The sequence below is a fragment of the Poecile atricapillus genome, chromosome 32, assembly GCF_030490865.1.
Source record: "Poecile atricapillus isolate bPoeAtr1 chromosome 32, bPoeAtr1.hap1, whole genome shotgun sequence".
Taxonomy (NCBI): Eukaryota; Metazoa; Chordata; class Aves; order Passeriformes; family Paridae; genus Poecile; species Poecile atricapillus.
The window spans coordinates 43,650-59,593 of NC_081280.1; the positions used below are offsets into that span (position 1 = coordinate 43,650).

The 15,944-nt window shown below is 56.6% G+C and overlaps 1 protein-coding gene and 1 long non-coding RNA gene across 2 annotated transcripts; both read right to left on the minus strand.

Moving 5' to 3' along the window:
• Window positions 1-445: 445 nt before the first annotated feature.
• On the minus strand, window positions 446-9,139 carry LOC131590251 (uncharacterized). Its single transcript, XR_009280051.1, has 15 exons — window positions 7,470-9,139; window positions 7,350-7,391; window positions 7,093-7,255; window positions 6,943-7,009; window positions 5,675-6,865; window positions 5,418-5,580; window positions 5,255-5,334; window positions 4,100-5,177; window positions 3,980-4,021; window positions 3,723-3,885; window positions 3,573-3,639; window positions 2,304-3,495; window positions 2,047-2,209; window positions 1,884-1,963; window positions 446-1,806 (listed from the first exon to the last, which is right to left on the minus strand). It is a non-coding gene; the product is annotated as an uncharacterized LOC131590251 (long non-coding RNA).
• Window positions 9,140-13,477: 4,338 nt separating this feature from the next.
• Window positions 13,478-15,715, minus strand: PRR19 (proline rich 19). The gene is made up of 5 exons (XM_058860024.1): window positions 15,688-15,715; window positions 15,279-15,413; window positions 14,078-14,852; window positions 13,906-13,956; window positions 13,478-13,817 (listed from the first exon to the last, which is right to left on the minus strand). The coding sequence occupies exons 1-5, from the start codon at window positions 15,713-15,715 to the stop codon at window positions 13,478-13,480; spliced, it is 1,329 nt and encodes a 442-aa protein (XP_058716007.1).
• Between the last annotated feature and the right edge of the window lie 229 nt (window positions 15,716-15,944).

The window sequence follows — 15,944 nt, forward strand, 5'->3', positions numbered from 1 at the left end:
AATTTCTGTGCCTAAGTTCCAGAGAGACGAGCGTGTTCTGCACTCAGGGTTCACCTGAGCTTTATATTTTTGTCATTCTGACCTGTCAGCTGAATGAATGGGTAGAGTTTCAAAGAGAAAGCAATGCAAATTTCAAAAAGCAGAACATTAGAAAGAGAAATATATAAATATATACATGTAAAAGTAAATATAGGGGAGCTAGATAGATATATATAGAGAGAGAGTTAGAGAGAAAGAAAAAAGAAATAAATACAAGTAATCCAAATCTAGACAAGTAGACTAATATTCAGTATGAAAACCATATGGATAGATGCTAATATAATATATTTTAATATCTGTTGTGTATTATATCTAGGTGTGTAAAAAAAGAAGTTCAACATGATAGAAATATTTATTTCATATTTAATATGAAAAATATTTAAATCAAGGGACTTTTTGTTTTTTATTTACTTACAGGCATGGCATTTAAATGAATAATATAGAAATGAAAATATACACATCTATAATAAACAAGTGAAGATAGATAGATAGCCATAAAATAGAAATAAATACAAGTAATCCATTTCTGGACAAGTAGATTAAAACCTCAAAAAAAGCTCAGAGACTAGAACTACATGAAGGCCTCCACCCTGAGAGACATGAACTTAAGGAACACCATTACAAAGTCCTTTATTCCACAGTCCTTTTTCCCAACACACAGGAAGTACCAATATAACGTAATTAGTATAGGTTTTTCTTACTCTTTTGAACCCCACATCGGGCAGCGAATAATGTAATGCTTAGAAAGCTAAGACAAAACTCAAAGAGCTGAAGGATAACTTCACAGCTCCAGCCACCTTGTGTCCATCTAGGAACACCCGCTAGACTCCAACTCACCCTACATTACAAATTTCAAATTACAGGGGCCTGGGACTTGGCCTTTTACACCTACACCCAGGCTGGGCAGCAGGACAGAGCAGCTCCGGGACAACTACACCCAGACACCCGTGACACACAAGACAACAGACGAGGGGACACAACGGGGAGACAAAACTCTGGGCCACAAGAATGGCCACAAGGACCGAGAGAACGCGGAACGAGATGAGCCGGGTGAGAATGAGCTGATGAAGCTCGCAGAACCCGGGAGGAAGAAGATGCTGATGGAATGACAAACTCCAGCAACTGCCAAGACGGATGCCCGAGAATCTGAGGGCCACAGCCCCCTACCTATCTCTGCGTTTCTTCAAGACCTAAGCCGCAACAATGGATCCTCGCGGCGCACGGCTGTCGACACAGCACGGAACAAGACCTCTAAAAGACATCCGATCGGATGCTTTTAAAAGAGAGACGCGATTCCAAGGCCTCTGAGAGCTCCTGAGGCAAAGCTTCGATGGTGTCGGGCTGAGGAGCCCAGAGATCAGAGATGCGAGGAGTGACGCCGGGGTTTCTGGTAAGCCCCCAGAAGAGATAAGGCAAGGCACGTACAACACAAGAAGCACAAAAGACACAGAAGGCACAATGGACAAGTGATACAACACGCCCTGGGGCTGCTCCGTCCTGCACACCTCAGCACTGTGAACAAAAGTGAGGCTCTCCCTACACGTGGCCTAAGGGGCCACAGCCTGGACCTCCCCGTCCCCAAAGCTGACTCCATAACCCCAGGTCCAGAGTCCCGACCCGGCACCCCGATTTCAGCTCCTCTGCAATTTGCAGCCTCCGACTCAGCTCTTGGATGCCCAGCGGGGAGGATCCACGTGGAGCGCCAAGGAAGGCCGCCTCGCCATCCGGGAAGTTCCTGCCATTGCCAGGCTGCCGTCTCTTGGTCAGCTACAATAAATAAAACACAAAATCAGAGGCTGATCTTTGCAGGGCATCAGCCAAAACCCAACAATTCCGCTACTCACGGTCTCCTGCGAACGGCCACGTCGTGAGGCCGTGCGCTTCGGCCACACCGGGAGCTGGACGCCGTCGTCACAGGGCGCGCCTGAGTTAAGAGAAGACAAAGTGATGCGGCATTGCTGAAACTCAACGGGACCCTCGCTCCTCCTCCCGACATCCCCAACTCACGGCAACCCCTTGGCCCGTTCATGAAGGCCACCGACACGGCCCCTCTACATGGAAAAGGCTCCGTCACACGGTTCCGTAACGCTTCCGCAGGGCTCACGGCAGAGGCGAAACAGCTGTGCCGGCCGGTTGGCGAGGGTGTCTCGACGAAACGCGACTGGACCGCCTGAAGCACGCGAACAAGATGGGAGGCTTAGCATTGCACCAGAAACTGAGAGCCCAGCGATAACAACAGCTTCCCTCCACCGGTCAATGCTCACCTTGCCCGCTTCGCCTTGACTGCTGCTAGCTGGCTTTGCTTCCTAAAAATAAAGACAAAGAGGAGACCTGTAACACAGTGACCGGTTCCAGTTGCCCCGCAAAGACAAACATTGACTTACCTTCTCGCGGGAACCCCCTTACCCTGGACGGGGCGCTCTGCCACCGATTTCATCCGTCCGCATCTGAAAGAAAGCTGAGACAAAAGTCAAAGTGCTGCAGAGTAACTTCACAGCTCCACACATCTTGTGTCCATCTAGGAACACCCTCTAGACTCCAACTACACCCTACATCACAAATTTCAAATAACAGGGGCCTGGGACTTGTCCCTTCACACCTACACCCAGGCTGGGCAGCAGGACAGAGCAGCTCCGGGACAACTACACCCAGACACCCGTGACACACAAGACAACAGACGAGGGGACACAATGGGGAGACAAAATTCTTGGCCACAAGAATGGCCGCAAGGACCGAGAGAACGCGGAACGAGATGAGCCGGGTGAGAATGAGCTGATGAAGCTCGCAGAACCCGGGAGGAAGAAGATGCTGATGGAATGATTAACTCCAAGACTGCCAAGATGGATGCCCGAGAATCTTATGGCCACAATCCTCTACCTATCTTTGCGTTTCTTCAAGACCTAAGCCGCAACAATGGATCCTCGCGGCGCACGGCTGTCGACACAGCACGGAACAAGACCTCTAAAAGACATCCGATCGGATGCTTTTAAAAGAGAGACGCGATTCCAAGGCCTCTGAGAGCTGCTGAGCCAAGGAGCCCAGAGATCGGAGATGCTAAGAGAGGCGCCAGGGCTTCTGGTAAGCCCCCAGAAAGGATAAGGCAAGGCACGTACGACACGAGGGGCACAAAAGACACAGAAGGCACAATGGACAAGTGACACGACACGCCCCGGGACTGCTCTGTCCTGCACACCTCAGCACTGTGAACAAAAGTGAAACTCTCCCACCGTGTGGCCTAAGGGGCCACAGCCTGGACCTCCCCGTCCCCAAAGCTGACTCAAAAATCCCGGGTCTCAAGTCCCAGACCCTGCACCCCGCTTCCATCCCCTCTGCAATTCGCAGCCTTCGACTCAGCTCTCGGATGCCCGGCAGGGTGGATCCACATGGAGCACCAAGGAAGGCCGCCTCGCCATCCGGGAAGTTCCTGCCATCGCCAGGCTGCGGTCTCTCGGTCAGCTACGATAAATAAAACACAAAATCAGCGGCTGATCGTTGTAGGGCATCAGCCAAAACCCGACAATTCCGCTACTCACGGTCTCCTGCGAACAGCCACGTCCCGAGGCCACACCGGGAGCCGGACGCCATCGTCGCAGGGTGCACCTGAGTTAAGAGACAACAAAGTGATGCGGCATTGCTGAAACTCAACGGGACCCTCGCTCCTCCTCCCGACATCCCCAACTCACGGCAACCCCTCGGCCCGTTCCTGAAGGCCACCCACACGGCCCCTTTACGTGGAAAAGGCTCCGTCTCACGGTCCCGTAACACTTCCGCAGGGCTCACGGCAGAGGCGAAACAGCTGTGCCGGCCGGTTGGCGAGGGTGTCTCGACGAAACGCGACTGGACCGCCTGAAGCACGCAAACGAGAAGGGACGCTTGGCATTGCACCGGAAACTGAGAGCCCAGCGATAACAACAGTTTCCCTCCACCGGTCAATGCTCACCTTGCCCACTTCGCCTTAACTGCTGCTAGCCGGCTTTGCTTCCTAAAAATAAAGACAAAGAGGAGACCTGTAACACAGGGACCGGTTCCAGTTGCCCTGCAAAGACAAACATTGACTTACCTTCTCGCGGGAACCCCCTTACCCTGGATGGGGCGCTCTGCCACCGATTTCACCCGTCCGCATCTGAAAGAAAGCTGAGACAAAAGTCAAAGTGCTGCAGAGTAACTTCACAGCTCCAGACATCTTGTGTCCATCTAGGAACACCCTCTAGACTCCAACTACACCCTACATCACAAATTTCAAATTACAGGGGCCTGGGACTTGTCCCTTCACACCTACACCCAGGCTGGGCAGCAGGACAGAGCAGCTCCGGGACAACCACACCCAGACACCCGTGACACACAAGACAACAGACGAGGGGACACAATGGGGAGACAAAATTCTGGGCCACAAGAACGGCCACAAGGACCGAGAGAACGCGGAACGAGATGAGCCGGGTGAGAATGAAGGCGAGCTGATGAAGCTCGCAGAACCCGGGAGGAAGAAGATGCTGATGGAATGACAAACTCCAAGACTGCCAAGATGGATGCCCGAGAATCTTATGGCCACAATCCTCTACCTATCTTTGCGTTTCTTCAAGACCTAAGCCGCAACAATGGATCCTCGCGGCGCACGGCTGTCGACACAGCACGGAACAAGACCTCTAAAAGACATCCGATCGGATGCTTTTAAAAGAGAGACGTGATTCCAAGGCCTCTGAGAGCTGCTGAGCCAAGGAGCCCAGAGATCGGAGATGCTAAGAGAGGCGCCAGGGCTTCTGGTAAGCCCCCAGAAAGGATAAGGCAAGGCACGTACGACACGAGGGGCACAAAAGACACAGAAGGCACAATGGACAAGTGACACGACACGCCCCGGGACTGCTCTGTCCTGCACACCTCAGCACTGTGAACAAAAGTGAAGCTCTCCCACCGTGTGGCCTAAGGGGCCACAGCCTGGACCTCCCCGTCCCCAAAGCTGACTCAAAAATCCCGGGTCTCGAGTCCCAGACCCTGCACCCCTCTGCCATCCCCTCTGCAATTCGTAGCCTTCGACTCAGCTCTCGGATGCCCGGCAGGGTGGATCCACATGGAGCACCAAGGAAGGCCGCCTCGCCATCCGGGAAGTTCCTGCCATCGCCAGGCTGCGGTCTCTCGGTCAGCTACGATAAATAAAACACAAAATCAGCGGCTGATCGTTGTAGGGCATCAGCCAAAACCCGACAATTCCGCTACTCACGGTCTCCTGCGCACGGCCACGTCCTGAGGCCGCACGCTTCGGCCACACCGGGAGCCAGACGCCGTCGTCACAGGGCGTGCCTGAGTTAAGAGAAGACAAAGTGATGCGGCATTGCTGAAACTCAACGGGACCCTCGCTCCTCCTCCCGACATCCCCAACTCACGGCAACCCCTCGGCCCGTTCCTGAAGGCCACCCACACGGCCCCTTTACGTGGAAAAGGCTCCGTCTCACGGTCCCGTAACACTTCCGCAGGGCTCACGGCAGAGGCGAAGCAGCTGTGCCGGCCGGTTGGCGAGGGTGTCTCGACGAAACGTGACTGGACCGCCTGAAGCACGCAAACGAGAAGGGACGCTTGGCATTGCACCGGAAACTGAGAGCCCAGCGATAACAACAGCTTCCCTCCACCGGTCAATGCTCACCTTGCCCGCTTCGCCTTGACTGCTGCTAGCCGGCTTTGCTTCCTAAAAATAAAGACAAAGAGGAGACCTGTAACACAGTGACCGGTTCCAGTTGCCCTGCAAAGACAAACATTGACTTACCTTCTCGCGGGAACCCCCTTACCCTGGATGGGGCGCTCTGCCACCGATTTCATCTGTCCGTATCTGAAAGAAAGCTGAGACAAAAGTCAAAGTGCTGCAGAGTAACTTCACAGCTCCAGACATCTTGTGTCCATCTAGGAACACCCTCTAGACTCCAACTACACCCTACATCACAAATTTCAAATTACAGGGGCCTGGGACTTGACCTTTTACACCTACACCCAGGCTGGGCAGCAGGACAGAGCAGCTCCGGGACAACTACACCCAGACACCCGTGACACACAAGACAACAGACGAGGGGACACAACGGGGAGACAAAACTCTGGGCCACAAGAATGGCCACAAGGACCGAGAGAACGCGGAACGAGATGAGCCGGGTGAGAATGAGCTGATGAAGCTCGCAGAACCCGGGAGGAAGAAGATGCTGATGGAATGATTAACTCCAAGACTGCCAAGATGGATGCCCGAGAATCTTATGGCGACAATCCTCTACCTATCTTTGCGTTTCTTCAAGTCCTAAGCCGCAACAATGGATCCTCGCGGCGCACGGCTGTCAACACAGCACGGAACAAGACCTCTAAAAGACATCCGATCGGATGCTTTTCAAGAGAGACGCGATTCCAAGGCCTCTGAGAGCTGCTGAGCCAAGGAGCCCAGAGATCGGAGATGCTAAGAGAGGCGCCAGGGCTTCTGGTAAGCCCCCAGAAAGGATAAGGCAAGGCACGTACGACACGAGGGGCACAAAAGACACAGAAGGCACAATGGACAAGTGACACGACACGCCCCGGGACTGCTCTGTCCTGCACACCTCAGCACTGTGAACAAAAGTGAAACTCTCCCACCGTGTGGCCTAAGGGGCCACAGCCTGGACCTCCCCGTCCCCAAAGCTGACTCAAAAATCCCGGGTCTCGAGTCCCGGACCCTGCACCCCGCTTCCATCCCCTCTGCAATTCGCAGCCTTCGACTCAGCTCTCGGATGCCCGGCAGGGTGGATCCACATGGAGCACCAAGGAAGGCCGCCTCGCCATCTGGGAAGTTCCTGCCATCGCCAGGCTGCGGTCTCTCGGTCAGCTACAATAAATAAAACACAAAATCAGAGGCTGATCGTTGTAGGGCATCAGCCTAAACCCGACAATTCCGTTACTCACGGTCTCCTGCGAACGGCCACGTCCCGAGGCCACACCGGGAGCCAGACGCCGTCGTCGCAGGGTGCGCCTGAGTTAAGAGAAGACAAAGTGATGCGGCATTGCTGAAACTCAACGGGACCCTCGCTCCTCCTCCCGACATCCCCAACTCACGGCAACCCCTCGGCCCGTTCCTGAAGGCCACCCACACGGCCCCTTTACGTGGAAAAGGCTCCGTCTCACGGTCCCGTAACGCTTCCGCAGGGCTCACGGCAGAGGCGAAGCAGCTGTGCCGGCCGGTTGGCGAGGGTGTCTCGACGAAACGTGACTGGACCGCCTGAAGCACGCAAACGAGAAGGGACGCTTGGCATTGCACCGGAAACTGAGAGCCCAGCGATAACAACAGTTTCCCTCCACCGGTCAATGCTCACCTTGCCCGCTTCGCCTTGACTGCTGCTAGCTGGCTTTGCTTCCTAAAAATAAAGACAAAGAGGAGACCTGTAACACAGTGACCGGTTCCAGTTGCCCCGCAAAGACAAACATTGACTTACCTTCTCGCGGGAACCCCCTTACCCTGGATGGGGCGCTCTGCCACCGATTTCATCCGTCCGCATCTGAAAGAAAGCTGAGACAAAAGTCAAAGTGCTGCAGGGTAACTTCACAGCTCCAGACATCTTGTGTCCATCTAGGAACACCCTCTAGACTCCAACTACACCCTACATCACAAATTTCAAATTACAGGGGCCTGGGACTTGGCCTTTTACACCTACACCCAGGCTGGGCAGCAGGACAGAGCAGCTCCGGAACAACTACACCCAGATACCCGTGACACACAAGACAACAGACGAGGGGACACAACGGGGAGACAAAATTCTGGGCCACAAGAATGGCCACAAGGACCGAGAGAACGCGGAACGAGATGAGCCGGGTGAGAATGAGCTGATGAAGCTCGCAGAACCCGGGAGGAAGAAGATGCTGATGGAATGATTAACTCCAAGACTGCCAAGATGGATGCCCGAGAATCTTATGGCCACAATCCTCTACCTATCTTTGCGTTTCTTCAAGACCTAAGCCGCAACAATGGATCCTCGCGGCGCACGGCTGTCGACACAGCACGGAACAAGACCTCTAAAAGACATCCGATCGGATGCTTTTAAAAGAGAGACGCGATTCCAAGGCCTCTGAGAGCTGCTGAGCCAAGGAGCCCAGAGATCGGAGATGCTAAGAGAGGCGCCAGGGCTTCTGGTAAGCCCCCAGAAAGGATAAGGTAAAGCACGTACGACACGAGGGGCACAAAAGACACAGAAGGCACAATGGACAAGTGACACGACACGCCCCGGGACTGCTCCGTCCTGCACACCTCAGCACTGTGAACAAAAGTGAGGCTCTCCCTACATAGGGCCTAAGGGGCCACAGCCTGGACCTCCCCATCCCCAAAGCTGACTCAAAAATCCCAGGTCACGTGTCCCAAGCCGGCACCCCGCTTTCAGCCCCTGTGCCATTCGCAGCCTTCGACTCAGCTCTCGGATGCCCGGCGGGGAGGATCCACACGAGGACGCCCTGGAAGGCTGTTGCGCTATCCGGGAAGTTCCTGCCATCACCAGGATGTCGTCTCCTGGTCAGCTACAATCTAGAAGACCAAATATCAATGCAGGATCTTAGCGGCACATCTGTGAAAACCCAGCACTTACCTTCTCTAGAGAATGCCCAGGTTTATGGGCAGCAGACTTCACCCCACAGGGAGGCAGAGGCTTGCTTCACAGCAGTATTGGCTGACACAGCCAAATTACCACCACCTCAAGGAGGGGAGGAAGACTCTCCAGTCAGTGAGGGTCAGGGAGCCCAGGGTACCCCAAGGATGGAAACCCCAGCTTATATGACAGCAGTAGGCCCTAGCACCCACTATCTCTTCCTGGCTGGCCCTAGCACCAGGGGTACTGCCTGCAGCTCTCAGGGGTTCTGGCACTCTGCTGCTTTAGGGTTCCTGCCTGCAGCTGTCTCAGGGAAATGGGGGCACTGTTAGGGCTGCTGTTCAGGGTTTGAATAGTCCTGTACTCTACCTTATATCCCAACCTGTACCCCTTTTATTTTCACTGTTTGTCTCCAGCCCTCGACCTCTGAAGCCCTCCCTCAACCTCTCTGTGTCACTGCCAAGCTCCCACGCTGAACCCTACAAACTTAGTTAGAACCCTACGCTTGCAACCAGGGATGCTCCTTATCCATAGGCCCCAAGAGATGTCCATTAGCCCGGACCAGGCAATCCACAGTTGCTCCCTACCCTACCTAAGTTTGGCCCTGAGACAGGGCAGAGGCTGACAGAGCCGAACTCTTTGCGGAGGCTAGGCACGAAGCCCTGCCAACCGCCGCCTCGAGGAGGGGTGGGAGCAATCCCCGGCTGCGGAGGGACCGAGAGCCCAGGGTGGGGCGGGGCGGGAAACCCCCTGTTTCCCCAACCCTACGGATCGTCCCCCCACTATCTCCTGACTGGCCCTAGCACCAGAGAACTGCCTGCAGCTCTCGAGGGTTCTGGCACACTGCTGCTTTAGGGTTCCTGCCTGCAGCTGTCTCAGGGAAACGGGAGCGCTGTTCGGGCTGCTGTTCAGGGTTTGAATAGTCCTGTACTCTACCTTATATCCCAACCTGTACCCCTTTTATTTTCACTGTTTGTCTCCAGCCCTCGACCTCTGAAGCCCTCCCTCAACCTCTCTGTGTCACTGCCAAGCTCCCCAGCTGAACCCTGCAAACTTAGTTAGAACCCTACGCTTGCAACCGGGGATGCTCCTTATCCATAGGCCCCAAGAGATGTCCATTAGCCCGGACCAGGCAATCCACAGTTGCTCCCTACCCTACCTAAGTTTGGCCCTGAGACAGGGCAGAGGCTGACAGAGCCGAACTCTTTGCGGAGGCTAGGCACGAAGCCCTGCCAACCGCCGCCTCGAGGAGGGGTGGGAGCAATCCCCGGCTGCGGAGGGACCGAGAGCCCAGGGTGGGGTGGGGCGGGAAACCCCCTGTTTCCCCAACCCTACGGATCGTCCCCCCACTATCTCCTGGCTGGCCCTAGCACCAGGGGTACTGTCTGCAGCTCTGGAGGGTTCTGGCACACTGCTGCTTTAGGGTTCCTGCCTGCAGCTGTCTCAGGTAAATGGTAGTACTGTTAGGGCTGCTGTTTAGGGTTTGGGGTGGGGTACACCTGAACTCCACCTTACCTATACCCCTTCTTTTCACTGTTTGCTCAGCCTTTTTTTTTTCTTGGAATTCTTGTGACAGATTGAGGGCACCGGGGAGGGACTGCCAAGATGAAAACAAAAGGGAAAAGGAGAAAGATCACCCCTGCAAATCCACACCGGCTCAGCTGTTCAGGTGCTGCTTCCTGGCAAAAAGCTTTGTCCCTCACCACCTCCTTTAAGCGGTGCTCCACATCCAAGTGCATCCAGGTGCTCCCCCAGACCCTATGAGATGCTCTCACCATCACTCCATCAGATGCCACTGGGAGCCCACCACAAACTCCTCTCCTCCGGCAGATCCCTGCCAACGTTGATTTGCCACTCGTATTTGGCCCTGTAATAACGGCAAAATTGTTGCCCTCCGTCAGGTACGTGTTGTTAGACACAGGTTTTTCCATAGCCATCTTTTCAAGAACGGGGAGCCATCCCTGCTTGATTGGTAAATTATCAGTAAATTCTGGAAAACCTAAATGAGAAAAAGAATCTAAAAGACTAAGGAGTTAATATGGGAACCTTTACATCATTAAAGTAGTATGTTTTGAAAGAAAGTGAATTCTTCCAGTCCAACTGCAAAAATCCCATCCCTAAAAATGAAAAAACAAAAAAACAAACAGCATCAAATTCCCACCAATATCATCAATAAAATCACAATACATCCACCAGCCAAGGGAAAAAAAATCTTAACCTAGAAAAAACCCAAACCGCCTCAAAAAGATTCAACAATGAAGCACAACGCATCCTAACACCTCAGCTACCTATAATGAAGTAAACTTTCAAAACAAATATTTCCTCTATCCACACCACCAATACCAGATAAAACAAATAAAGTACTCTCATCACAGCACCCCGAATCAAAAACCTAAATTGCCCTAAAATCTTTAAAATAATCACAAATTAACCCCAAAATAAAAACTTTTAATCTCACTAACAAAGAGAACCCCAAAACAGGTAACACAAACAAAACCAACACCGTTCAACCAACTACCAGCAAAAACAGATGCTATGCTCTTTCACTAACAGTTCTTATCACATCAGCAACGTTAAACATAAATAAAAAGCAACCCTATTGAAGTCCACACAACAAATCACACCAACTATTAAAAAGTAATCAAACCAAGTCACTGAACTGAAAACGTTATTTAAAGGCGCGGCTCGGCTAAAGAGCGAAACCGACAAAGCCCCCAGACAAAAAGGCCGGAAGGTCGTGCTTTTCCCCCTCCCCGCCTCCCAGCGGCTTTGGCCAGGGCACTCTGAACCTGACGAGCCACGAGTGTCCCCCAGCGGCCCTCGCCGGGACTCGCTCCCGGGCTGGCGCCGCTCCAGGTGCGGGGGGACCGGGGGAGCCACGCGAGCCCCGGCAGCGGCGGCACTCGGCACCCGGGGGCGACCCCGCGCTCCCGGCCCCGGACGGACCGGGGCTCCCGGCAGGAAAGCGGCTCCTCCGGCGGGCGGGGGCGGCTCCGGCCCCGGGAGAGCCCGGCCCGCCCAGCGGCACCGGGACCGGCCCGAAGGGACCCCAGCGGTGCCCGAGCCCCGCGCCCGGAGCGGGCGGAGCGGCCGGACGGACACAGCTCCGCGCCGCGGCTCCCGCCTGCCGGCCCGGCAGAGCTCGCCTCGCCTCCGCACGGCTCTGTCGCTCCCCGGCAAGATGAAATCAAAAAGGAAAAGGAGAAAAGTCCCCACTGCAAACCCGCACTGGCTTACTTGATCCGATGGTGCTTCGCGACACAAAGGTTTGTCCCTCGCCACCTCCTTTAAGCAATGCTCCATGTCCAAGTGCATCCAGCTGTTCTCCCAGACCCTATGAGATGCTCCCGGTATCGTTCCATGAGACACCCCCGGGGAGCCCACCATAAACCCCTCTTCTCCAACTGCTCCGTGCCCAAGTGAACTGAGGGAAACCCTCCCCCTAAAACAGCCCCGGGCAGGACCCACCCGCTCCTCATCAACCTCACACCTGGGGCTGCTCTGAGCCCTCATCATCCTCACTGCTCACACCTGGGGCTGCTCTGTCCCCTCATCAACCTCACTGCTCACACCTGGGGCTGCTCTGAGCCCTCATCATCCTCACTGCTCACACCTGGGGCTGCTCTGAGCCCTCATCATCCTCACTGCTCACACCTGGGGCTGCTCTGAGCCCTCATCATCCTCACTGCTCGCACCTGGGGCTGCTCTGAGCCCTCATCATCCTCACTGCTCACACCTGGGGCTGCTCTGAGCCCTCATCATCCTCACTGCTCACACCTGGGGCTGCTCTGAGCCCTCATCATCCTCACTGCTCGCACCTGGGGCTGCTCTGAGCCCTGATCATCCTCACAGTTCAGTTTGTGCTGTTGCCATCCTACGGGTGAGGGGAGGGGCAGAAGGAACTTGTTGCTCATTCCCTAGACAGTTTTATATTACTTGTTCCAGGGGGCAGTCTTTAGGGAATTTGGGATCCCCAGGGGCTCTGGGGGTGTCAGGGAGAGCCGAAAGAGCAGCAGGACCCCACAGCTGGAACAAACAGCCTTTAATTGGGGGGAGTCGCCCCCCACCACAGCCCCCTCCTCATCTCCAAGCCCCACCCCGGCAGAGCCCGCTGCAGGGGCACCTGCAGCCCGGTAGGAGGAGGGGCGAGGGGGGGCTGTCCCTGGGGCCCCCCCTGCCCGGCCGGCGCCGCTTCGGCTGGAGCAGGTAGGGACAGAGGGGGACGGGGCGGCGCGGGGCGCCGTGGGATGTGTCGCGACAGGGGGGGTCGCGCTGGGTCATGTCACGACAGAGCCGGCGGCAGTAGCATCGTGACGGTTCCGCGTCCTGGGGGACTCCGGGGGGTTCCGGGCTCCAGGCTCGGGGGTCCCGTGAGGGTCTGAGGGCGTCCCTGGGTGGTTTGGGGGGGGCCGGGGGGTCCCATGGGAGCTCCGGGCTCCAGAGCCGGGGAGATCTGGGTGGGTCTGGGTGGGCCCGGGGAGGGTCTGGGGAATCCCAGAGGGGTCTCGGGGCATCTGCGGGGTCCCAGTGGGGTCTTGGAGGGTCCCACAGGGGTCTCGGGCCGTCCAGCAGGGCCCTGGAGGGCTCCGAGTTCCAGAGTTGGGGAGCCCAGGGGGGTCTGGGGTGGTCCTGGGCAGCCCTGGGCAGCTCTGGGCTCCATGGTCTGGGGTCCCACGGGAGTCTGGAGGGGTTCGGGGGGTCCCAGAGGGGTCTGAGGGCAGCCTGGGGGGCCCTGCGGGGCTCTGGGCTCCAGATATGTGGGGCCCGAGAGGGTCTGGGGGGGGTCGGGGGAGGTGGGGCAGGGTCTGGGAGTTCCCAGGGGAGTCTGGGGGGCTTTTGGGGTGGGTCCTGGGAATCCCAGGGCCGTTTTAGGGCGTCCCAGGGGGACCTGGAGGGATCCGGGGGGTCCCAGGGCTTCTCAGTTCTCCAGATTTCGGGGGCCCAAGGGGGTCTGGGGGCGCGGGGGGGGCCACGGGTATCTCTGGATTGGGAGGGTCCCCAGGGTGGAGGGTCTGGGCTGAGGGCCCGGAGGGCAATGGGGGTCCAGCCTTCATCCCCCCCTGCCACTTCCTCCTCCTGGGGGGGCTTTGGGGACCTCCAAAAGGGGGGGGTTGCCGGCAGGAGCCCCCCGGGACCACCCCAGGCCTGGGTAAGCCCCCCGGGGATCTCATCCTCCTCATCCTCGGCTGAGCTCCATGAGAAAGGATTCTGGGGGTGAGGAGGGGGGGGTCAACAAACCCCCCCGGGACACTCCCAAAAACAGGGGGGGAACCACCCCCCAAAATTCCAGACTCACCTCCTGCCCTTTGAGGGCTCCAAAAATGGGGCTGGGAGCACGGAGGGGTGGCTGCGGGGGGGGGGGGGTGGGGGGGTGGGGAGGGAGCAATTTAGGGTAAGTTTTGGGCCACTTTTGGGGTACTTTGGGGGCACTTTTGAAGTCCTCTTAGGGCACTTTTTGAGGCACTCACTGTATTGACAGCACGAAGTGGGCTGGGAGTCCTGGCAGGGGGGTCCCCCATCTCCCACCCCCCAAAACTGACTGCTCGTCCTGGAGGTCTCGGTCTTCCTTCTTGCCGGGGGGCCCTGGGGGTCCCCAGACCTGCTGAAGACAACACTTGATTTGGGGTGGGGAGGTGCCCCCCTCTGGTGCCCCACTCCCTCCCCCTGGGGTGGGGGCAGTACCTGGGGGCTGGGCTGGGGTCCGGTGGGCCAGGAAGACCCCCAGGTCTGGGGGTCCCCGTCGGTGCCTCCTGAGCACAGCCAGCAGGCTCTGGCGCCGCTCGCTCACCAGCTCCCGCCCCCCAAACACCCTGAAACTGCCCAGGAGCGAGGCCAGACTGGCCACCAGATCCTTCACCCCCCCGACCTCTCCCTCCTCAATTTGGGGGGCCGGAGGGGGGCCATCCCTGCCGGGGCCAGGGGTCAGCAGGCGCCGGACGTCGAGAGATTTGACCTCGTGGTTGAAGAGGCCACGGTGGCACAGCCGCTTCTGGGTGATCACCACGGGTTTGGGGGGGCCCAGGGGGCTGCCCAAAGCGAGACCCCCCCACAGGGGAGGCTGCAGCCAGCGAGGGGGGCCGGTGGGACCCTGCCGGGAGCCCCCCAAGGGCAGCTTTGGGCCGAATTTGGCGGCGTTGCGTTCCCGTTTGGTCCGGAGGCGTTTGGATTTGGAGCGGGTGGGAATGGGGAGGGGGCGGTGCAGGGGGGCCCCCAGGACCCCCGGGTGGTTGCTCATGGTGGCGCCTGGGAAAAAGCCGGAAAAAGGGAGGTTTCTGAGTTTTCCCCCTCAGGATCCCCATTCCCCCCATGGAACCTCTTGGTACTCAGATTCACCCTAATTCACACCCCCAGGACCTGGTAATTACCCCCCAGTCCCCCAATTTCACCTTAGTTTCCCCCCCAGAGCCTCCCATTCCCCCCTGAGTACCCTCAGGACCCCCAGTTCCCCCTCAGCCACCCCCCGATATCACCAGCCCCCACCCCAAAGAGCCCTCAAGCCCCACTTTAACCCCCATTTTCCCCTCAGATCTTCCCCCAGAGCCCTCCATTCCTTTCTACAACCCACACTCCCCCTTAGGACGCCCCAGGACTCCCAATCCTCACCAATTCCCCCATTTTCCCCAATTTCTCCCCAGTTCCCCCACCTGCTCCGAGGCCTCGCCCCCTCACGCGCCGGTGGGCGGGGCCAGCGCCGGCTCGTGCCGGCGGCCGTTGGGTGCCGGGGCTCGCTCGAGTTCTCCCGCGCTTCGCTCCGATTGGTCCGCACGGCCCCAGAGCTCGGGCGCTGATTGGTCAAGAGCTCGGCTGCGGGAAAAGGCGGTGCTCAGAGGGAGGGGCGGGGCTGAGGCGAGTTGGGAATAATGAGGGAAAGTGGGGGAAAAACAGGGAAAATTCGGCAGAAACATGGACGCAAAAGGGGAGAAAAGGGGCACATTGAGGGAAATTTGGGGTGATGGGGGAGAACTGCGGGGAAATGGCGATAGTGGGGTGAGATGGGAGGAGAATAGAGAGAATGGGAAATAATGGGGGGAAATGGGGATAAAGAGGGAAAATAGGGATAGGGGAAATGGGGGGAAACTGGCGGATAGTGCGGGGAAATGGGACATAGTGGGCTAAAAATTGGAATAATGGGAAATTGGGAGAAAATTTTGCCAAAAATTGAGGGGAAATAGAGATGGTAGAGAAAGCAAATGGGAGATAATGGGATGGAGCGAGGGACTTGCAGATAATGAGGGATAATGAGAAAAATTGGGAGAAAAGGGGGGAAAACAGGATAAAAATAAAACATGGGAAGTTTTGGATAATGCGGGAAATTATTAATTATTATTTATCACT

Excerpts from the sequence above, each read along its gene's own strand:
- PRR19 (XM_058860024.1), bottom strand. The coding sequence starts at position 15,715 with ATGTCCCATTTCCCCGCACTATCCGCCA. Across the intron at positions 14,853-15,278 it reads CTGGCCCCGCCCACCGGCGC|GCGCCACCATGAGCAACCAC; the intron begins GTGAGGGGGCGA and ends GCTTTTTCCCAG. Across the intron at positions 13,818-13,905 it reads GAGCCCTCAAAGGGCAGGAG|AATCCTTTCTCATGGAGCTC; the intron begins GTGAGTCTGGAA and ends CCTCACCCCCAG.